Source organism: Columba livia, chromosome 2 (assembly GCF_036013475.1).
Source record: "Columba livia isolate bColLiv1 breed racing homer chromosome 2, bColLiv1.pat.W.v2, whole genome shotgun sequence".
In the NCBI taxonomy this organism is placed as follows: domain Eukaryota; kingdom Metazoa; phylum Chordata; class Aves; order Columbiformes; family Columbidae; genus Columba; species Columba livia.
This window is the reverse complement of record NC_088603.1, coordinates 94,140,183-94,157,292: the sequence shown is the minus strand read 5'-3', so window position 1 is coordinate 94,157,292 and position 17,110 is coordinate 94,140,183. Positions and strand designations below refer to the sequence as shown.

Here is a 17,110-nt window from a genome sequence, read left to right as displayed (position 1 = left end):
AGCAGGTTGATGTGAAATGCTATCAGCTTTTCACAAACACAATCAGCTGAGTAACTGAGCTCATCCCAGATGTGATTAAGTGGGATCAATTATAATAAGAACTAGATGAGAGAGGTAAGCTGCTTGTTTCTTGGGTTGATATTCTGCAGTATTAGCCTTTTTAAGTATCCTTTATACATCATCAGCTGTACAACCTTTATTACTACAGGAAATGGCTTCTAGATCAGCATTCAAATGAACTTCATCCTTAACTGATTATTCTAACACTGGAACTGCCATTGAGTGGGGAAACAATTTATTTGAAGCATCAGTTGCATCAAACAGAAAAGTAGTGCTTGGAAGTCAGTGTTTTGCAATGCAAGGAGGATGTTTGCTCTCTAATCCTAAATACTGTTAAATATTCTGGAAGAGAGCTCTCTGTGTCCCAAGAGGAGAATAGCTACCCTTCATAGCATCATGTTTTGCTGTGATACTAGGTAAAAATGCTATAGCACTTAAGGCTTAATTTGCTAAACATCAGAATTTATAGATGATTTCTGTAAATTTCTCTGGGGATAAAGCAAAATGATCAGTTCAATGGCTGGAAATACGGGGGAAATGAGAGCTTTACATGAAATTGCGTATCAGGTGTTCAGTAAATCTGAAGAATATCCATGAGAGTCAAGTGCACTGGAAGTACTGTAAATATACATAGTATAGGAATAATTAAATATTATTGTTTTCTTTATCAGAAATGGAAAGCTGGTAATATAGAAATAGAACGGTCCATATGAATATATGAAATTGAAGAGAGGAATGTTGCAAAATAGTCCATTTCTAAATTGTAAAAGGAGAGACCTACCCAATTGCAAAAAGGGAGACTGAGCAAATATGTTTAGCATTATTTTCAATTATTTTATGGCTTCTGGTTCTTGCAATGGAGCTCGAATAAATAACACAAGTCTGACAAAACAATGCAGGATGCACATACTGTCAATGATTGTGCTGCTCTGGAGCATAATGTTTGACCAAAACCCCACAGCTGTGTTTGCTTTCTTTTTTTCTAAGCAGAAAGTGATTCCTAAGCTCTGAACTGTTTCCATGAAAATCTTTAAGGTCTTAGAACAGTTCACACAACCCTTCTATCGCTTAGCAATGGATGTACTGCAGTTGTCTGCTTAGTTAATAATCATATCTAATGAACAGAAATCCAATTTTCGCTTCCCCTTTTACTATAGGTGAGATCCGGAGGCCTTTGAACATGCAGATTGGCACCTGGGTTGCCCTTTCAAGTGCTTTTCTATTCTGATAACGATAAGGTTGTTGAGGGTTGTGCCCCCTTCTTGATGGGCCCAGTGCCAGTGTCTCTGCGCTGATCTTTCATTCCCAGTGTTTTATTTCCTTTGCCAGCCATTGCCAGTAACTGAGCAGGGCAGGTCAATTCCCTCTCATGGATCCTTTCCGTAATCTGTCTTTGGCAGCTGTGTGGGACCACTGTGACATTTCCTGCAAACAGTGCAAATTTTTGATGATTTTCTGCTTTTAATTCCAAAACCAATGTTAGCCTCTGCCTTATCTCTTCTTCCTCCTCTTCCCCCAATTTTTCTGGCTGTTTGGATGGAGTATTGCTTCCCTCAGATACTCGTTCACAGGTCTCTGTGAAAATATTCCTGGTGTTAGGTCTCTTTCAAGTCACAAGTGGCGATTTTAAATTTCATCACTGACAAGCAGCAAGGTTTCTTCCCTGAAGTTCAGGAGAAATAGACTTTATTATTAATTATTATTAGGCAAGATTCAGAAATTCCTAAGAAGGGTTCTTTTGCCTATGTTTTGTTGAAATATGCAAGTGTGAGTGGTCTCTTTTGGGCTGTTCATCCTTGTATCAGTTCACGACTTTTCTCTTACCACTTGGCTTATAACGATTTGCTGCCTCTATCTGTCTTCTTTCATCCCAGCTGAACATATTGACATATATACAAATACTCTTGCATTCTTTTTTTGTGTGGAACTTTACAAAATATTTTTGAAAGTTTTACATGTCCTTCACCTGACTGTGCAACTTGCCATGCTTGAATTATTTGATAATATTAGAAAAATTAAATAGAAGATAAGTAAGAAAAATCACTGTAGAAGTGAGAGCTATTATGCTATTCTATTGAGGTTTATTTTATTAAAGAAAAAACATTTGAAGGGTGACATTTTTAACCTTTGACCCTTTTCACAAAACATATTTAATTGTGGCACCGAAAGCTATTTATATGCATTATGAAAAATGATACATCCAGAATTTAAAAAAAAATTTAAAAATCTTATTTTCTTGTCTATTACGTGTGCATGTAAATTATTTTTGCTCAAGAATGCCTCTGTTTTGCTCCATGTTGCCCAGTCATTTTTCAATGTGAACATCATCAGGCCTTTCTGAGAAAGATTCAAGGAACATCAGGTTACTGGGAAGGTCTCATCCTCATGGTCAGAGTTTAATTTTAAACTTGAACCACAAGATTTGGGGTTGTTGCGGGTGGATTCCTTTCCAGCATTAATGGTTACAGTTTTGGACATAGCTCCCTCTTTCTGGGAGACTTGCTGTGACCCCAGGTTCAAACTTACGTGGTAGTGAGTTCTGTACAGTTTTGACTTCATCAGTTGTCAGCACTATTCTGCATTTTCCTTTTTGGTGAAGCAAGCTGAATGATCACTCCTTAAAACTTCTTGTGGACTGTGGTGCACACGAAGCCTAAAAAAATGTATTTTGATGCTTGATATGGTATCCCTTCTACCCCCTTGAATTCTTTTGGCCACCACTTCCTGAATACATCCCCACCCTTGAGCTGCACCTTCTTCTTCTGAACTGCAGGAATGGCTGCAGTACTTCATTAAATTTGGCGTTTTTGTTTCCATTTGGTGTTTCTTTTAAAAGATGTTGGTAGGGGGTGCATGTTTTCCCCCATCCTTGTGTAGCATTCTTGTTACAGGTCAGTTATTTTAATTTCCAAGAAGAGCACATGGAGGGAGGTTTGTTAGTGATCTTCTTCTTTGCTCCAGGTAAGGAAGGTCTCTTCTTGCTTTCTAACTCCACTGTACTAGGTGTAATCATGTCAGGGTCAGGGGCAAACACAAGGTTTCCACCTGCCTCCTCAACTTCTCCTGACATCATCTGACATTGTCAGAAGGTAGCTTAGGACCTTGTGACATTAGCTCATAAGACATAACTGTTACCCACTACTCTTAAAATCCAAAACCCACAAGCAGCCCACGCAGGGGAAATATAACTTTCTCTGTGCGAATAACTGTTCATTTAAGCCTCTGTAGCTTGGAAGAATATATTTTTGCTTCGTAGAACACTACAAGACTGGAAGATGAATCCCAAAGAGAAGAGTTCCCACTCTGCAAGTTAGATTCACTGAATATAAAATAATAAATCTCAAAATAGATTTAAAGTCTGTACTGTAGCTGCATGATTTGTTTACTGTGCTCATTTATTCCATTCTTTAGGTTTGAAGACGGCACAGTCTCTTTTCTTGATATCATTGCTCTGAAACATGGATTTGATGTTCTGGAAAAACTCACAGGTCAGTTAACATAACTCTAATACTAAAAGAGTGAAGTTCCAGATTTATACTCAGGGCACAAGTTTGATCATATTTCCTATGGCTGTAGCCCAGTATTTCTTTCTAGATTTATTATCCATATTCGTCAATATAAGGATGAGACTTAAGTGTAACTGGTTTATCGGAGTCTTGTGTTTTGGATTATTCCAACCTGGTTTGGAAAAATCAAAATACACAGACTGTTTTCCAGGTACATCAAGCACATCTAGTCTACCTCACAATCACAAAAATGCAATAGGAAAATAATAATAGAAAGTAGCTGAGCTACCTCCTATTGAGACCTGATGCAGTAAGAGTTCCTGCTGTGTTTGAGAACCCGGCAACTTGACCTGGTGCAGAAAAGTAATACAGATTAAGGGAGGAATCAAAAAGAGAGTTTAGTGTACACCTGAAAGCTTTTTGTTAGATAGGAAACACAGTCCCACTGTGCAGGCAGCTATCTTCAAACAACGACCTTTCCAGATTATGACTTTTCACAGCAGTTTACTTACATCTGTACTTTGACATACTTCAGTGGAAAGCAGCTTTATGTGTTTGTTTTTTGGTTTTGTTTTGTTTTTCTCATTTTGTTCTCTATTTGATAAAATGTAGCACTATAAGTCTTCTGGAAATTCCCAGAAAAAGAACATGTTTGTGAACTTGTTGTGCAGTTCCTGACCCTCGTGTTACAAAGTGAAAGAAGAGACAACAGTCACAGGCTGCAACAAGGGAAATTCTGACTGGGCATAAAGAAATAACTTTTCAGGATGAAGTTAATCAAACACTGGATCAAGTGCCCGGAGAGACTGTTAAATCTCCATCTCTGGAGATGTTTAGAATTTGACTGGGCTCAGCTCTGAACAATCTGATCTGGCTTTAAAGTTACTGCTCTTTTGAGCTGGAGGTTGAACTGAATGACCTCAGGAGGTCAAACCTAAATTAGTCTATGATCCTCTAACTACCAAAGGCTGATGCCTCTCTCCAGGCAGAGGATATTATAATACAGTCTGGGGCATATTCAGCTGTGGAGAGTGGAAGGCAGACCTTTCCATTTACTGCTTAGGGCATATTTGTGCAGTAGACTGAGTCTGTGCAGAGCTAACTACGTTTGAGATTTATAAACGAGCTCAGAGCCTGCCATCTTGATCTTGTCAGTACTTTATGGAACTGAAATTCTCCAGTCACATTAACTTTGGGAAGATAGTGTAAACCTGGCAAAGGTCTCTTTGCAGTGGACTTCCCTGGGAAGATCATTTCCACAACACATTTACTACCAGGTCTTCATCTCCCCAGGCAAAGGGCGGGCAGGTAGCCTGGCATAAAACATAAGAGGCCAGTGCAGGCTTTCTAGCTTGCTAAGGAGTCTCATGACTTTTCAGTGGCTCCCACTGTTCAAGTATCTTTGAAGCCCTTAATGTGGCACTAACACTGAAGTGTCAAGTAAAGCTTTGAGATGATCTTCAAGTCAGAAGCTCTATGTGAAGGATGACCATCATGTGCCTTGTTGACTCCAGGGTACCATGGTGCTTGTCTGGCTCAGCACCCCAAAGGCACAACCTCTCTGTGATTTCTGCTATGGGTCAGTGTTTCTCCTGAAAGGTGCAGGAGATGACACTTGGCCAGGGAAACCTGCACCACTGGCTGTGTAGGAGGCTTGCACCATGGGATGCTTCCATATGCGGAGCGTGCCAGGTTAGCGAAATATGTTCCTGAAATATGTGTTTCATACTCAGGTATGTGCACAGTAATGTCTGATCCTCCAGTCTCCAGTGCACTCTTTTATTGCCTATATAAAGGCACAAAGTGCATCATTATGTAAAAGAGACCTGAGTCCTGAGACACAGTGACCATGTGTTTTTCAGGCTGGTATAATTTCTGCTAGTGTCTGTGGGGGCTTATTGTCAGGATTTATCTGAAAGATTCTAGTGGCTTCTTCCTCACAGAGCAAGACTTCTGTGAGGAGTGTTCTGTTAGATGCTTGAGGTCTTGCTCATGTGGAAATCAATAGCAGAGTTTTCATCCACTTCAGTAGGAGCCTGACTGAGCTCCAACAAGTAAGGTTGTTCTGCTTTATGATAATCTGTGTGGAGACCAGGGATCAGAAAACTGCCTTTAGTAATGTTCTTGTAGTATAAAAAGCTTCTGAAGAATGCGAAAGCCTAAACAAATGCATTCCATTGTAAAGAGGGCTAACTGCTTTGGTTTAATGTGTAGGAGCATTGCCTGCCACAATCGGAGAGCTGATGATGGCATCTCCTCCATTACATTTCTCAGCCTTCTAAACCTCATATTGGTACCTATTTCACCTAAACAATTGAGAAATCTCTTAATACTGGACTGAGGGAAATACTTAACCCCGAACCTGAACAAAGTAAATAGCAGTGGATGAAAGGATAGAATAGAGGAATGAATAAACAGTATGTTGAGACCTTTCAGTCCTTATTATTGCTTTTCATTTGCCTTCTGACCTATAGCAGAGAAGAAAATCTAAGGCAGCTGAAGTGGCTTGGAATAACCTGTCAAAGGGGTTCTCCACACAACAGTTATGAGGTTGTGTGAGCTGGCCTTAATTCTGGGTTTAATTCATTTACTGATTATGGGGGGTTGTTCATTTCTTTGTTTGTTTGAAAATATTTTAAGTCTGGCTTGAAGTGGTAACTTTTTGTCCACAGTGTCTGATAAACTTTTTTTTTCTTTAACAGTCATCAATACCAAAGCTAACTGATTCAAATAGCAAAGCAGATGCTTTTATACTACTTTGAATGGAATATGGTGAATTGTTGTATATGTTCGTTGATAAAAAATGCATTTGACCATATCAATAACATATTTGTTATCAGTATGCTTGAATAAAATAATTTAAAGGCTTTTCCTATCACTCTTTCTCACATTGAGAAGAGTTATGGACTCCTGTCTTATGGATGCTAAAACACTTCTATAGATGTGGTGAGAAGTGGACAGACTGGATCAATGGGCTAAGGACAATTGTATGAGGTTCAACAAGGCCGAGTGCCAAGTCCTGGCCTGGGTCACAACAACCCCATTCAATGCTACAGGCTCAGGGAAGAGTGGCTGGAAAGCTGCCTGGTGGAAAAGGACCTGGGGTTGTTGATTGACAGCCAGCTGCATATGAGCCAGCAGTGTACCCAGGTGGCCGAGAAAGCCAACAGCTTCCTGGCTTGTCAGCAAGACTAAGGAAGTGATCCTCCTCTTCCTGTCCTTGGCACTGGTGGGGCTGCACCTCAAATATTGTGTTCACAAGTCTGATGAGGAGCAGCTGAGGGAACTGGGGCTGTTTAGCCTAGAGAAAAAGAGGCTGAGGGGAGACCTGATCACTGTCTGCAACTACCTGAAAGGAGGTTGTAGCATGGAGGGTGTTGGTCTCTTCTCCTAAGTAACAAGTGATAGGACAAGAGGAAATGGCCTCAAGTTGTGACAGGAATTAGGAAAAACACTGGGTAGTCAAGCCCAGGGAAGTGGTCGAGTCACCATCCCTGGAGGTGTTTGAAACCCATGTAGATGTGATGCTTTGGGACATGGTTTGGTAGTGGACTTGGCAGTGTTAGGCTAATGGTTGGACTTGATGATCTTAAAGGTCCTTTGCAACCCAAATTATTCTATGATTCTGTGTTTAGTAAATTTGCCAAAGCAATAATGTCTGTTGCAGATGTATACAATATCTCTATTGAATTAGCTTCACAGAGATATTTTTAGTAACTTTTCCAGGGTATTTTAATTGGTGTGTTCTAACCTCTACAATAACCTTTTTCTCTTTTTTTTGATGTTCCTGATTGTACAGCTTGAATTTCACTAGAGAGCTGAAAATTGCTGTGTGAAATATATGGATGTGACTTCGAACTTCCAGATTTATAATCCCTTCATAAAAAATTAAAAACAAAAATTCAGGAATATTTCTATTTTTAATTTAAAAATGTATTTTTTAATACATTCAAAGAAAGGTAAAGGGAGATGAGGAAAAAAAATACACTGAAAGAATAAATGATAAAAACACTATACTGAGGAGAAATTGCAAAAAAAAAAAAAAAGTTTTGGCAAATATTAGAATTTTAAAATTTCTGCTGGTGTAACTTAGGTACCTTGATGGTCTCTAGTCACTTTCTGGAGCATCGCACTGAAAAGCCTCCTTTCGTCTACAAGAGACTAGAGTAACTTGCATAATAGAAGAAGAAACTGAATTCTGTAAAGATTTTAATCACCACATGATCCACGAATTTTCCACAAAGTCAGGCTTGTCCTGTAGCATTATCTGTGTATCCAGATAAATTAAGCTTTTGTTCCAGTTAAGTAGGAAATTTCAACATCTCCCTCCATGGTAAAACTTACGTGATTATGCTTATATGTATGTTCATGTAAGTACAAAAATTTCTACGTGGTCTGTTTTTTAATTAGAAGTTAACCATGCAGAAGATAAATCAAACAAGCACCATGCAAAGGTGGAAATAGAACGTGATACAGCTATGGTCACGTTTGGGTTTTTCCATCCTAAAGTACGTTTTGCATGCCCACTTATTGAAGCTAACGTGAAGGGTCACTGCAGTGCTCCATCTCCCCCAGCCCTTCTGCATTGGCCATGGCAGCGAGGCTGCCCGGGGGGCTGCAGCGCAGCACCACAGCATGCAAACCAGAGCAGTGTGGTCACCTTTCTCAATATTTAGCTCTTCAATAGGCATTGAATATACCTGTTCTTGGAATGACTGATGCAATAAGAGATTCAGTGCTTTACAGCTGCCATTTTCCCCTCACCATCCTCTTTTTCCCCTGCACACCATTGAGCATATTGGAGTTCTGCAGGTCATTTAGCTTCTGTCTAAGGTTCTGTGGTTGTTCTGAATAAACATTATTAGCATTTGTCACAGTAAAGCCATAGCATGCTGTAGAAGCACTTCATAATCCAGAAGGACTGCAGATTTTTTTTAAGCCACTTTATGCATATTTCTTCCACTTTGAATGTTGAAGTTTTCAGTGGCAAAATGCACTATCAGATGTGAACCACTTCTGAATCTCACTTTACTGTAGCTCCTGGAGTACTTGCTTTGCACTCCCTTGACACAATGATTTTCATTCTTGGTTGGAAATAGCCGGGAGTAGAAACAAGCAAAATAAACAAAGTGTTGTTATAATTGTGTCCTTCTGTATAATAAAAGCACTGCTGAAGTTTTTTGGGATGTATTTGTGATAGGTTGATGCTGGCTGGATGCCAGATGCCCACCAAAGCTTCTCCTCAGCTGGACAGGGGAGAGAAAATATAACAAAAGGTGCATGGGTCAAGATAAGGGCAATGAGAGATCATTCACCAATTACCATCACAGGCAAAACAGATTTGACTTGGGGAAAAATAGTTTAATTTACTACCAATCAAATCAGAGTAGCACACTGAGAAATAAAAACTAAATATGAAAACCCCTTCTCCCCACCGCTCCCTTCTTCCCAGGCTCAATTGGTCTCCCAGTTTCGCTACTTCCTCCCCCAAGCAGCATAGCAGGGTGGGGAATGGGCGTTGTGGTCAGTTCATCACACATTGTCTCTGTCGCTCCTTCCTCCTTAAAGGGAGGACTCCTCACACTCTTCCCCTGCTCCAGTGTGGTGTCCCTCCCATGGGAGACAATCCTTCATGAACTTCTCCAACATGAGTGCTTCCCGTGGGCTGTAGTTCTTCATGAACGTGGATCCTTTGCAGCGGGTGCAGTCCTTCAGGAACAGACTGACCTACCTCAACTTCATTTAACAACAAGGCATATTTCATGCCAGAGTTGCATAATGATATGTGTGTCTATGTAAGCCATTTTCAGGGGTCTTCTGTCTTTATGATTTTTAAACCTAACCTTTAGCTGGTATGTATTTTTATTAGTAAATCTTTATCAGTTTTACAAATGATACTAAGATGCATAATTCGCAATTATGATAGAAGGAGTACTTTAATTATAATGTCTGTTCATGAGACATTAATTCCCTTCACAAGAAAATGTATTATGTATTGGAAAAAATTTTAAGAGGCAGGCTAAGTCTCCTAAGGATGATGAATTGAGATTCCTTTTTAAATTTGCTAGGTGCTTGATGGTTTCTTGGAGAGTAAAGAATGTGTTGATTTTCATAGAGGCAGTTCTACTACACACAGCCAAAGCAAAATACAGTGCAGTATGCGAAATGGTGAGGCTAACTTTGATTTTTAACTTGATCTTTGAGACTTATGAGTTGTGTTTTGCCTTTTTATAATTTTTACCATCCTCTGGTACATCAGGGACTACTTGCAGCCAGTGATGTGATGTTGGGCAGCCTGCATTTAGTGGAACTGAACAGATTCTCATGTGCGTTGTCTTCAGACACCTAGGGTAATGCAAGTCATCTGGTTTAGGGCTAGAAAATAATTTTCTCCTCAGTCAGCTTGGCAGGGATTACTGGGGTTTCTTCTTCTGTGTGGAGTTTGTGACTGCCTCCTGCCATCGTCTGGGCCATGGGTGTGATGGTTGTGGATTTTACTGCTTTCGTTGTCAACGCTGCTTTCATTCATAATTTTAATGGATTAGGGTTTTTTCTTTTAAAAATAATAAGATTAAGGATGTCATTAATATATGTGTGTTCTGGCTTGCGATATATAGGTATCTTGGAAGTGAATGCTCCATGTTGGCCAACATTTATTAAATACTTAATTATAAGGGGAAATTCTTCCCTTGGTTTAAGAGAGAGAATGAGTCATTGATGACATTTTTACTTTCTCTATGTCAGCCATTTGCCACAAAATTAACTTTAACATAAAGGAAACCTGGACAATTTGTACTAATCTCCTCACCTCATGATTGACTGCTCATACTGTATTTGAGAGAGTATTTTTTTCTTTTTTTGAGAATAAACATTTAATGAGTTGGCAGTAGGGAGAAGATACTCCATCCACACTCTAAATATGAAAACAGGGATTCACTGAACAGAGGGCATTTAAATTCTGGCATCAGAAAAATAAAGTTTGACTTCTAAATGTGAAAGGGAGTGCATAAGAGCTTAAATGCCTAAGGTAGTCTGATTCCCAGATAAGGACACTACCGGTATGTCAAAAGATCAAAATCTCTCCTCTCCTCTCCCTCTCCTCTCCCTCTCCCTCTCCTCTCTCCCTCTCCCTCTCCCTCTCCCTCTCCCTCTCCTCTCCTTCTCCCTGTCCCTCTCCTCTTCTCTTTTCCTTTCCCTTTCCCTCTCGTCTGTACCCACAGTGACTCAATTAACACAAAGACTTTGCCTGAAAGGACTAGGGGAATGGTAAAAGGACACTCAACACAATCATACAAGTATTCATTTATTTTATATATAAATGTTTCATTTCTCTTCTCCTCTTCTCTCTCTTCTTTTCATTTTCCATTTTCTTCCTTTCCTTTCTTCTTTCTTTATTACTTACTTTTTATCTCTTCTCTTTCTTCACTTCTCTTCACTTCTCCCCTTTTTCCTTTTCCTTTCCTTTCCTTTCCTTTCCTTTTCCTTTCCTTTCCTTTCCTTTCCTTTCCTTTCTTTCCTTTCCTTTTCCTTTCCTTCCTTTCCTTTCTTTCCTTCCTTCCCTTCCCTTCCCTTCCCTTCCTTCCTTCCCTTCCCTTTCCTTCCCTTTCCCTTTCCCTTTCCTTTCCCTTTCCCTTTCCCTTTTCCTTTCCCTTTCCCTTTCCCTTTCCCTTTCCCTTTCCCTTTCCCTTCTTTCCTTTCCTTTTTTCCTTCTCTTTTCTTTATTACTTACTTTTTATCTCTTCTCTTCTATTAGCTTCTCTTCACTTCTCCTCTTCTCTTCCTTTTCTTCTCTTCTCTTCTCTTTCATTTTCTTCCTTTTTTCCCTCTCCATTCCTTTTCTTTCCTCCCTTTCCTTTTTTCTCTTTTCCTTTCTCCTTTCTTTATTACTTACTTTTTATCTCTTTTCTTCACTTCTCTTCACTTCTCCTCTTCTCTCCTTCCTTCCCTTCCCTTCCTTCCCTTCCTTCCCTTCCCTTCCCTTCCCTTCCCTTCCCTTCCCTTCCCTTCCCTTCCCTTCCCTTCCCTTCCCTTCCCTTCCCTTTTTTCCTTTCTCCTTTCTTTATTACTTACTTTTTGTCTCTTTTCTTCTCTTCACTTCTCCTCTTCTCTTTCTTTTGTTCCCTTCCCTTCCCTTCCCTTCCCTTCCCTTCCCTTCCCTTCCCTTCCCTTCCTTCCCTTCCCTTCCTTCCCTTCCCCTTTTCTCCTTTCTCCTTTCTCCTTTCCCTTTCTCCTTTCTCCTTTCTCCTTTCTCCTTTCTTTATTACTTACTTTTTATCTCTTCTCTTCTATTCACTTCTCTTCACTTCTCCTCTTCTCTTCCTTTTCTTCTCCTCTCTTTCATTTTCTTGCTTTTTCCCCTTTCCTTTCCTTTCCTTTCTTTCCTTTCTTTCCTTTCCTTTCCTTTCTTTCCTTTCCTTTCCTTTCCTTTCCTTTCCTTTCTTCCTTTCCTTTCCTTTCCTTTCCTTTCCTTTCCTTTCCTTTCCTTTCCTTTCCTTTCCTTTCCTTTCTCCTTTCGTTATTACTTACTTTTTATCTCTTCTATTCGCTTCTCTTCACTTCTCCTCTTCTCTTCCTTGTCTTCTCTCTCCTCCATTTTCTTCCTTTTTTATCTTTCCATTCCTTTCCTTTCCTTCCTTTCCTTTTTTCTCTTTCCTTTCTCCTTTCTTTATTACTTACTTTTTATCTCTTTTCTTCACTTCGCTTCTCTTCAATTCTCCTCTTCTCTTCCTTTTGTTCTCTTTCCTTTTCTTGCTTTTTCCCCTTTCCTTTCCTTTCCTTTCCTTTCCTTTCCTTTCCTTCTTCCTTTCCTTTCCTTTCCTTTCCTTTCCTTTCCTTTCCTTTCCTTCCTTTCCTTTCCTTTCCTTTCCTTTCCTTCCTTTCCTTCCCTTTCCTTCCTTTCCTTCCCTTTCCTTCCCTTTCTTCCCTTTCCTTCCCTTTCCTTCCCTTTCCTTCCCTTTCCTTCCCTTTCCTTCCCTTTCCTTTCCCTTTCCTTCCCTTTCCTTCCTTTCCTTCCCTTTCCTTCCCTTTCCTTCCCTTTCCTTCCCTTTCCTTCCCTTTCCTTCCCTTTCCTTCCCTTTCCTTCCCTTTCCTTCCCTTTCCTTCCCTTTCCTTCCCTTTCCTTCCCTTTCCTTTCCTTTCCTTCCTTTCCCTTCCCTTTCCTTCCCTTTCCTTCCCTTTCCTTCCCTTTCCTTCCCTTTCCTTCCCTTTCCTTCCCTTTCCTTCCCTTTCTTTCCTTCCCTTTCCCTTTCCCTTTCCTTTCCCTTTCCCTTTCCCTTTCCCTTTCCCTTCCCTTTCCCTTTCCTTTTCCCTTTCCCTTTCCTTTCCCTTTCCTTCTTTCCTTCCTTTTTTCCTTTCTCTTTTCTTTATTACTTACTTTTTATCTCTTTTCTTCACTTTCGCTTCTCTTCAATTCTCCTCTTCTCTTCCTTTTGTTCTCTTTCATTTTCTTGCTTTTTTTTCCCTTTCCTTTCCTTTCCTTTCCCTTTCCTTTCCTTTCCTTTCCTTTCCTTTCCTTTCCTTTCCCTTTCCCTTTTCCTTTCCCTTTCCCTTTCCCTTTTCCTTTCCCTTTCTCTTTTCTTTATTACTTACTTTTTATTCTCTCTCTTCTATTAGCTTCTCTTCACTTCTCCTCTTCTCTTCCTTTTCTTCTCTTCTCTTTCATTTTCTTCCTTTTTTCCCTTTCCGTTCCTTTTCTTTCCTCCCTTTCTTTTCTTTTTTCTCTTTTCCTTTCTCCTTTCTTTATTACTTACTTTTTATCTCTTTTCTTCACTTCGCTTCTCTTCACTTCTCCTCTTCCTTTCCTTTCCTTTCCTTTCCTTTCCTTTCCTTTCCTTTCCTTTCCTTTCCTTTCCTTTCTTTCCTTTCTTCCTTTCCTTTTCCTTTCCTTTCCTTTCCTTTCCTTTCCTTTCCTTTCCTTTCTTTCCTTTCCTTTCCTTTCCTTTCCTTTCCTTTCCTTTCCTTTCCTTTCCTTGTGTTAGCTTGGTTGCGTTCCTTGGGGCATGTTTTATGCTCTGTCAGGCTGCTTGTGTCTGTGGAGCTCTCCATTCCGCAGAGCTTTCATGTTGTTTGAGCTCACTTCTTTGACATCATTGAAGGCTGCTAGTTTGCTCTTGCTTTTAGTTGCTTGCTTCACCTTGATTTACTTTGCTTCAGGTGGTATCTTATAGATTGTTTAGGGTTATTTTAGGTTGTTCATGGCTGATTGTTTGAAGATTTGTAAGGTAGGTTGCTTTAGCTTCTTGAAGGTTGGTTGTTGAAGTTTTTAAGGTGCTTTATGTTAGTTGTTCTATGCTGGTTTAGGTAAGCTGTTCTAGCTAAGTTTAGGGCCACCTCGTGGAGCAGCAGGCACCAAGCCCAGATGGCCCAAAGAAAGCCGTGGCAAGGGGCCATGCTCAATGCTGCAGAGGAAGGCAAAAAAACCCCAGAGACCCTTGGTGTCCCACATGGGGAAAAAAAAAAGCCTTCCTCCCCCCAGCTGCAAGGGCACGAGAGGCCATCTTCCTGGTACTTGAGCAGCAGGTAGGAACCGAGCCAAAAGGGCCCAGTGGAGCTCTGCAAAGTGGTCATGCTCAATGCTGCAGAGGAAGGCAAAAAACCCCCGGGGACCAGTGCCAATCTGCCCCGGGGGAAAAAATTCCTTCCTGACCCAGTGCTGGCGATCGGCTGTTCCCTGAGCATGTGAGCCAGACCTGGCTCCTTTGTCCTACAGCTGCTCAGGCCTCCCAGGACCTCCAGCAGCCTCATGCAAAGTCTTCCTCCCTCAGCCCCTGCCCTGTGATTCCACCAGCTGCTCCAGTGCTTCCTCGGGGATGTGTCCAGTCTGCCCCCGGGCCAGCTCTGGCAGTGGACACGGGAGGCTGCTCCTTTTATACTGCCCCAGAGCATTGTGACCTCAGCGTTGCCGGGTGCTGGCATTGTGACGTGGGGGTAACAGAGGCCCCATGTGCAGCCCCGCCCACTCCCCCTCTCTCCAGCATCCTTTGGAGGAAGACTTTGAGGTGCTGGCCCCGAATCAGTCCCTGTACCTACAAGATAGGGGAGTAATCAACCTAACCATGGCCATTTTTGCAAAAACACAGTGTGGATTTGTTGTCAGTCCAGCCTTATTTCCTCTCCTCCCCTCCCCCTCCCTCCCCTCCCCTCCCCCTCCCCTCCCCTCCCCCTCCCCTCCCCTCCCCTCCCTCCCCTCCCCTCCCCTCCCCTCCCCTCCCCTCCCCTCCCCTCCCCTCCCCTCCCCTCCCCAACAATGAGGTGACTGTTTCTGCTTTAGATTTCTGTCCCAAGATAAACTTGGATTAGAGAACAAACTAAAAAAAAAATATAAAAGATTATTTACTGCTAACAGTTCTTGCTGGTTTTCTCAACTTTCTTTTGTGACTTGCCTAATGGAAACTAGACATCATTTGTACCATTAAAAGCAGAGCAGAACAGCTAGAGCATGATTTGAGAAGCTTTGAAAAAGTGAGTTGCCAGAAGAAAACCTGCCAGGGCTGCCTTTGCAGACTTCAATCTGCACGTAAGGTTTCTTTCTGGAATCAAAAAGTGCTTTTATGTTTTGGGAGTTTTTAATATGCATTGATGTGGATTGCATTCACAAACTGCCTAATCTGTGAAAAGGCCTAGTGAAGGACCAAAAATGTCAAAGTCATTCCTCAGACCTGTAGAGATAACACAGGAAGAGGTAGTACAGCACATAAATGTCTTGGGTATTTTTGCATAATACAGCTAGAGAGAAAAATAGGCTTCTTAGGAACTAAAACAAAGGGAAAATGTCTTTATTATAGGCTTGGCTGATGAAGAAAAAGTGCAGCACAGCTGACAGAAAATATACCCTTGGCAAGAGATAATTGTTCTGTGTTCAGACAAAAGAGTTAGCATGACTTCTGCACTGAAGGCATTTGATGGCATCCAGCATTATTACAGGGGAGAGATTTGCAGCAGAGTCCTTTCATGCTTGGGAGACTTCTGGGAAGACGAAGCTGGGGCAGATAATAACAATAACTGGGGGATCACCACAGGTGATCTTGAGGTCTGCACTTATGGAGTTTTTCTCCTTTGGCAGGGCTGTGAGTATTGCAGGTCTCAAATATTAAAGACTACAAGGAGAAACTTGAGGCAATTTTGATTTAGGGGGCTTTCTGTGTTGCCACATGAAAGGATGCTGGAGTCACTTGTCTTGTTTCACCACGGAAGCCTTATTCCACCCTGCTGGCAGCAGTAGAGTCTCTTGCAAGCCAGTTAGTGCAGCCCTTGCCTGCCTTTCTTCTTCCATCCTTCTTTGTGCGTGTAGTTTAGTCCCTAGATGAAGAAGTGATTTGTCACAAGTATTTGTTGTCCTACTAGTTACGCTTCTACATTGTAGATCAGGAATTACTTCTGAAGTTATTGGAGCCTATGAACCTACAAAAATCAATAATTAAGATCAAAGTATGCACTTTTCTTTTTGGTGTGATTTATACACCTTCATCTGACTGTCGGTTAATTCACTACAGGGGAAAAAAAAAGCCACCACAACCTAAAGCAAATGAAACATGGGGAAGAAATCGAAAGAATAGCATTGCACGGGGAGTATGACAGCTGCAGAACATGTTAGAACCCTCAGTTGTCTGGTGTTGCAGATCATAGTGTTGACTTTACTAAAAGCAGCAGGAAAACCAGAGAGCCAGTGAGTTTAAAAGAACTATTGTTCTGGATCCTGAGGAGTGGCAAAGTGCACTCCTACACTGGTCATTCCTAAATACAGGCTTTGAGGCAGCAGAATGGTCATCAGCTGCACATTGTTGTTTGTTTTCTGTCTCTGCTAATCCTTTTTTCCCAACCCTAATTGGTGACAAAAGAATGTGGACGTCCCCATTGAGCTGGGGTAGCTGTAAGTTGGAGTTGTTAATGAGCTAATGAGAGTAGAGTGGAGCCTTATTGCTATTCTGATCATCCATTGAACAAGGCTTTACTAATGTGCACGCCAACAGTACAGTCTTGATTTTCTTGCAATTCTGTGTACCTTACTGCACATGGGATAATATAAGAAAGGTGTTTTTTCTGTCTCAGAGCAGATGGTTGCTGTGAAATTAAGCCCTGACTTACTCGTGAATCAGAACATCTACCTTATTCACTTTCAGGTTTTCAAGAAGAGGTTGCATTTCACTGTGATGACCTCACCTATGTCCATGCTCTTACAGAGGCACTCATTGAGTCAATAGGACCATGAAGAGAAGACTAGTGTAATGGCCAAGGAGCTAGATGAGGGCTTGAGCGACTTGAGTTCCTTTCCTCATCCTCAAAATTTACTTGAATTTTATTAAATCACACAGATACAAATCTTCAGGGGATCAGGGAGTTGGGTAACTAAATTTGTTTCCAGATCTGCATTTAATCTCTGGGTAGAATTTCTCTTATGTTATTGTCAGCACCTACATCTGAGGTGACCATTTGGTTTCACATTGCAATCACCAGCTTGATCCCTCTGACCTTTTTTGAAAATGTAGGATGAGAGGAGTTACAGCCAGCCATACCAGTTCTTCTAAAGGTCTATTAAGGGGACTAAG

The 17,110-nt window shown here is 41.1% G+C and overlaps 1 protein-coding gene across 1 annotated transcript in view; it reads left to right on the top strand.

The window, feature by feature from the left end:
- The window catches only part of MOCOS (molybdenum cofactor sulfurase), a 234,720-nt gene that overhangs the window by 123,735 nt on the left and 93,875 nt on the right, over positions 1 to 17,110 (top strand). Inside the window, exon 5 of the mRNA XM_065052850.1 lies at positions 3,472 to 3,548. Within this exon, the coding sequence (XP_064908922.1) occupies positions 3,472 to 3,548 (77 nt within the window). The remainder of the gene's footprint in view (positions 1 to 3,471; positions 3,549 to 17,110) is intronic.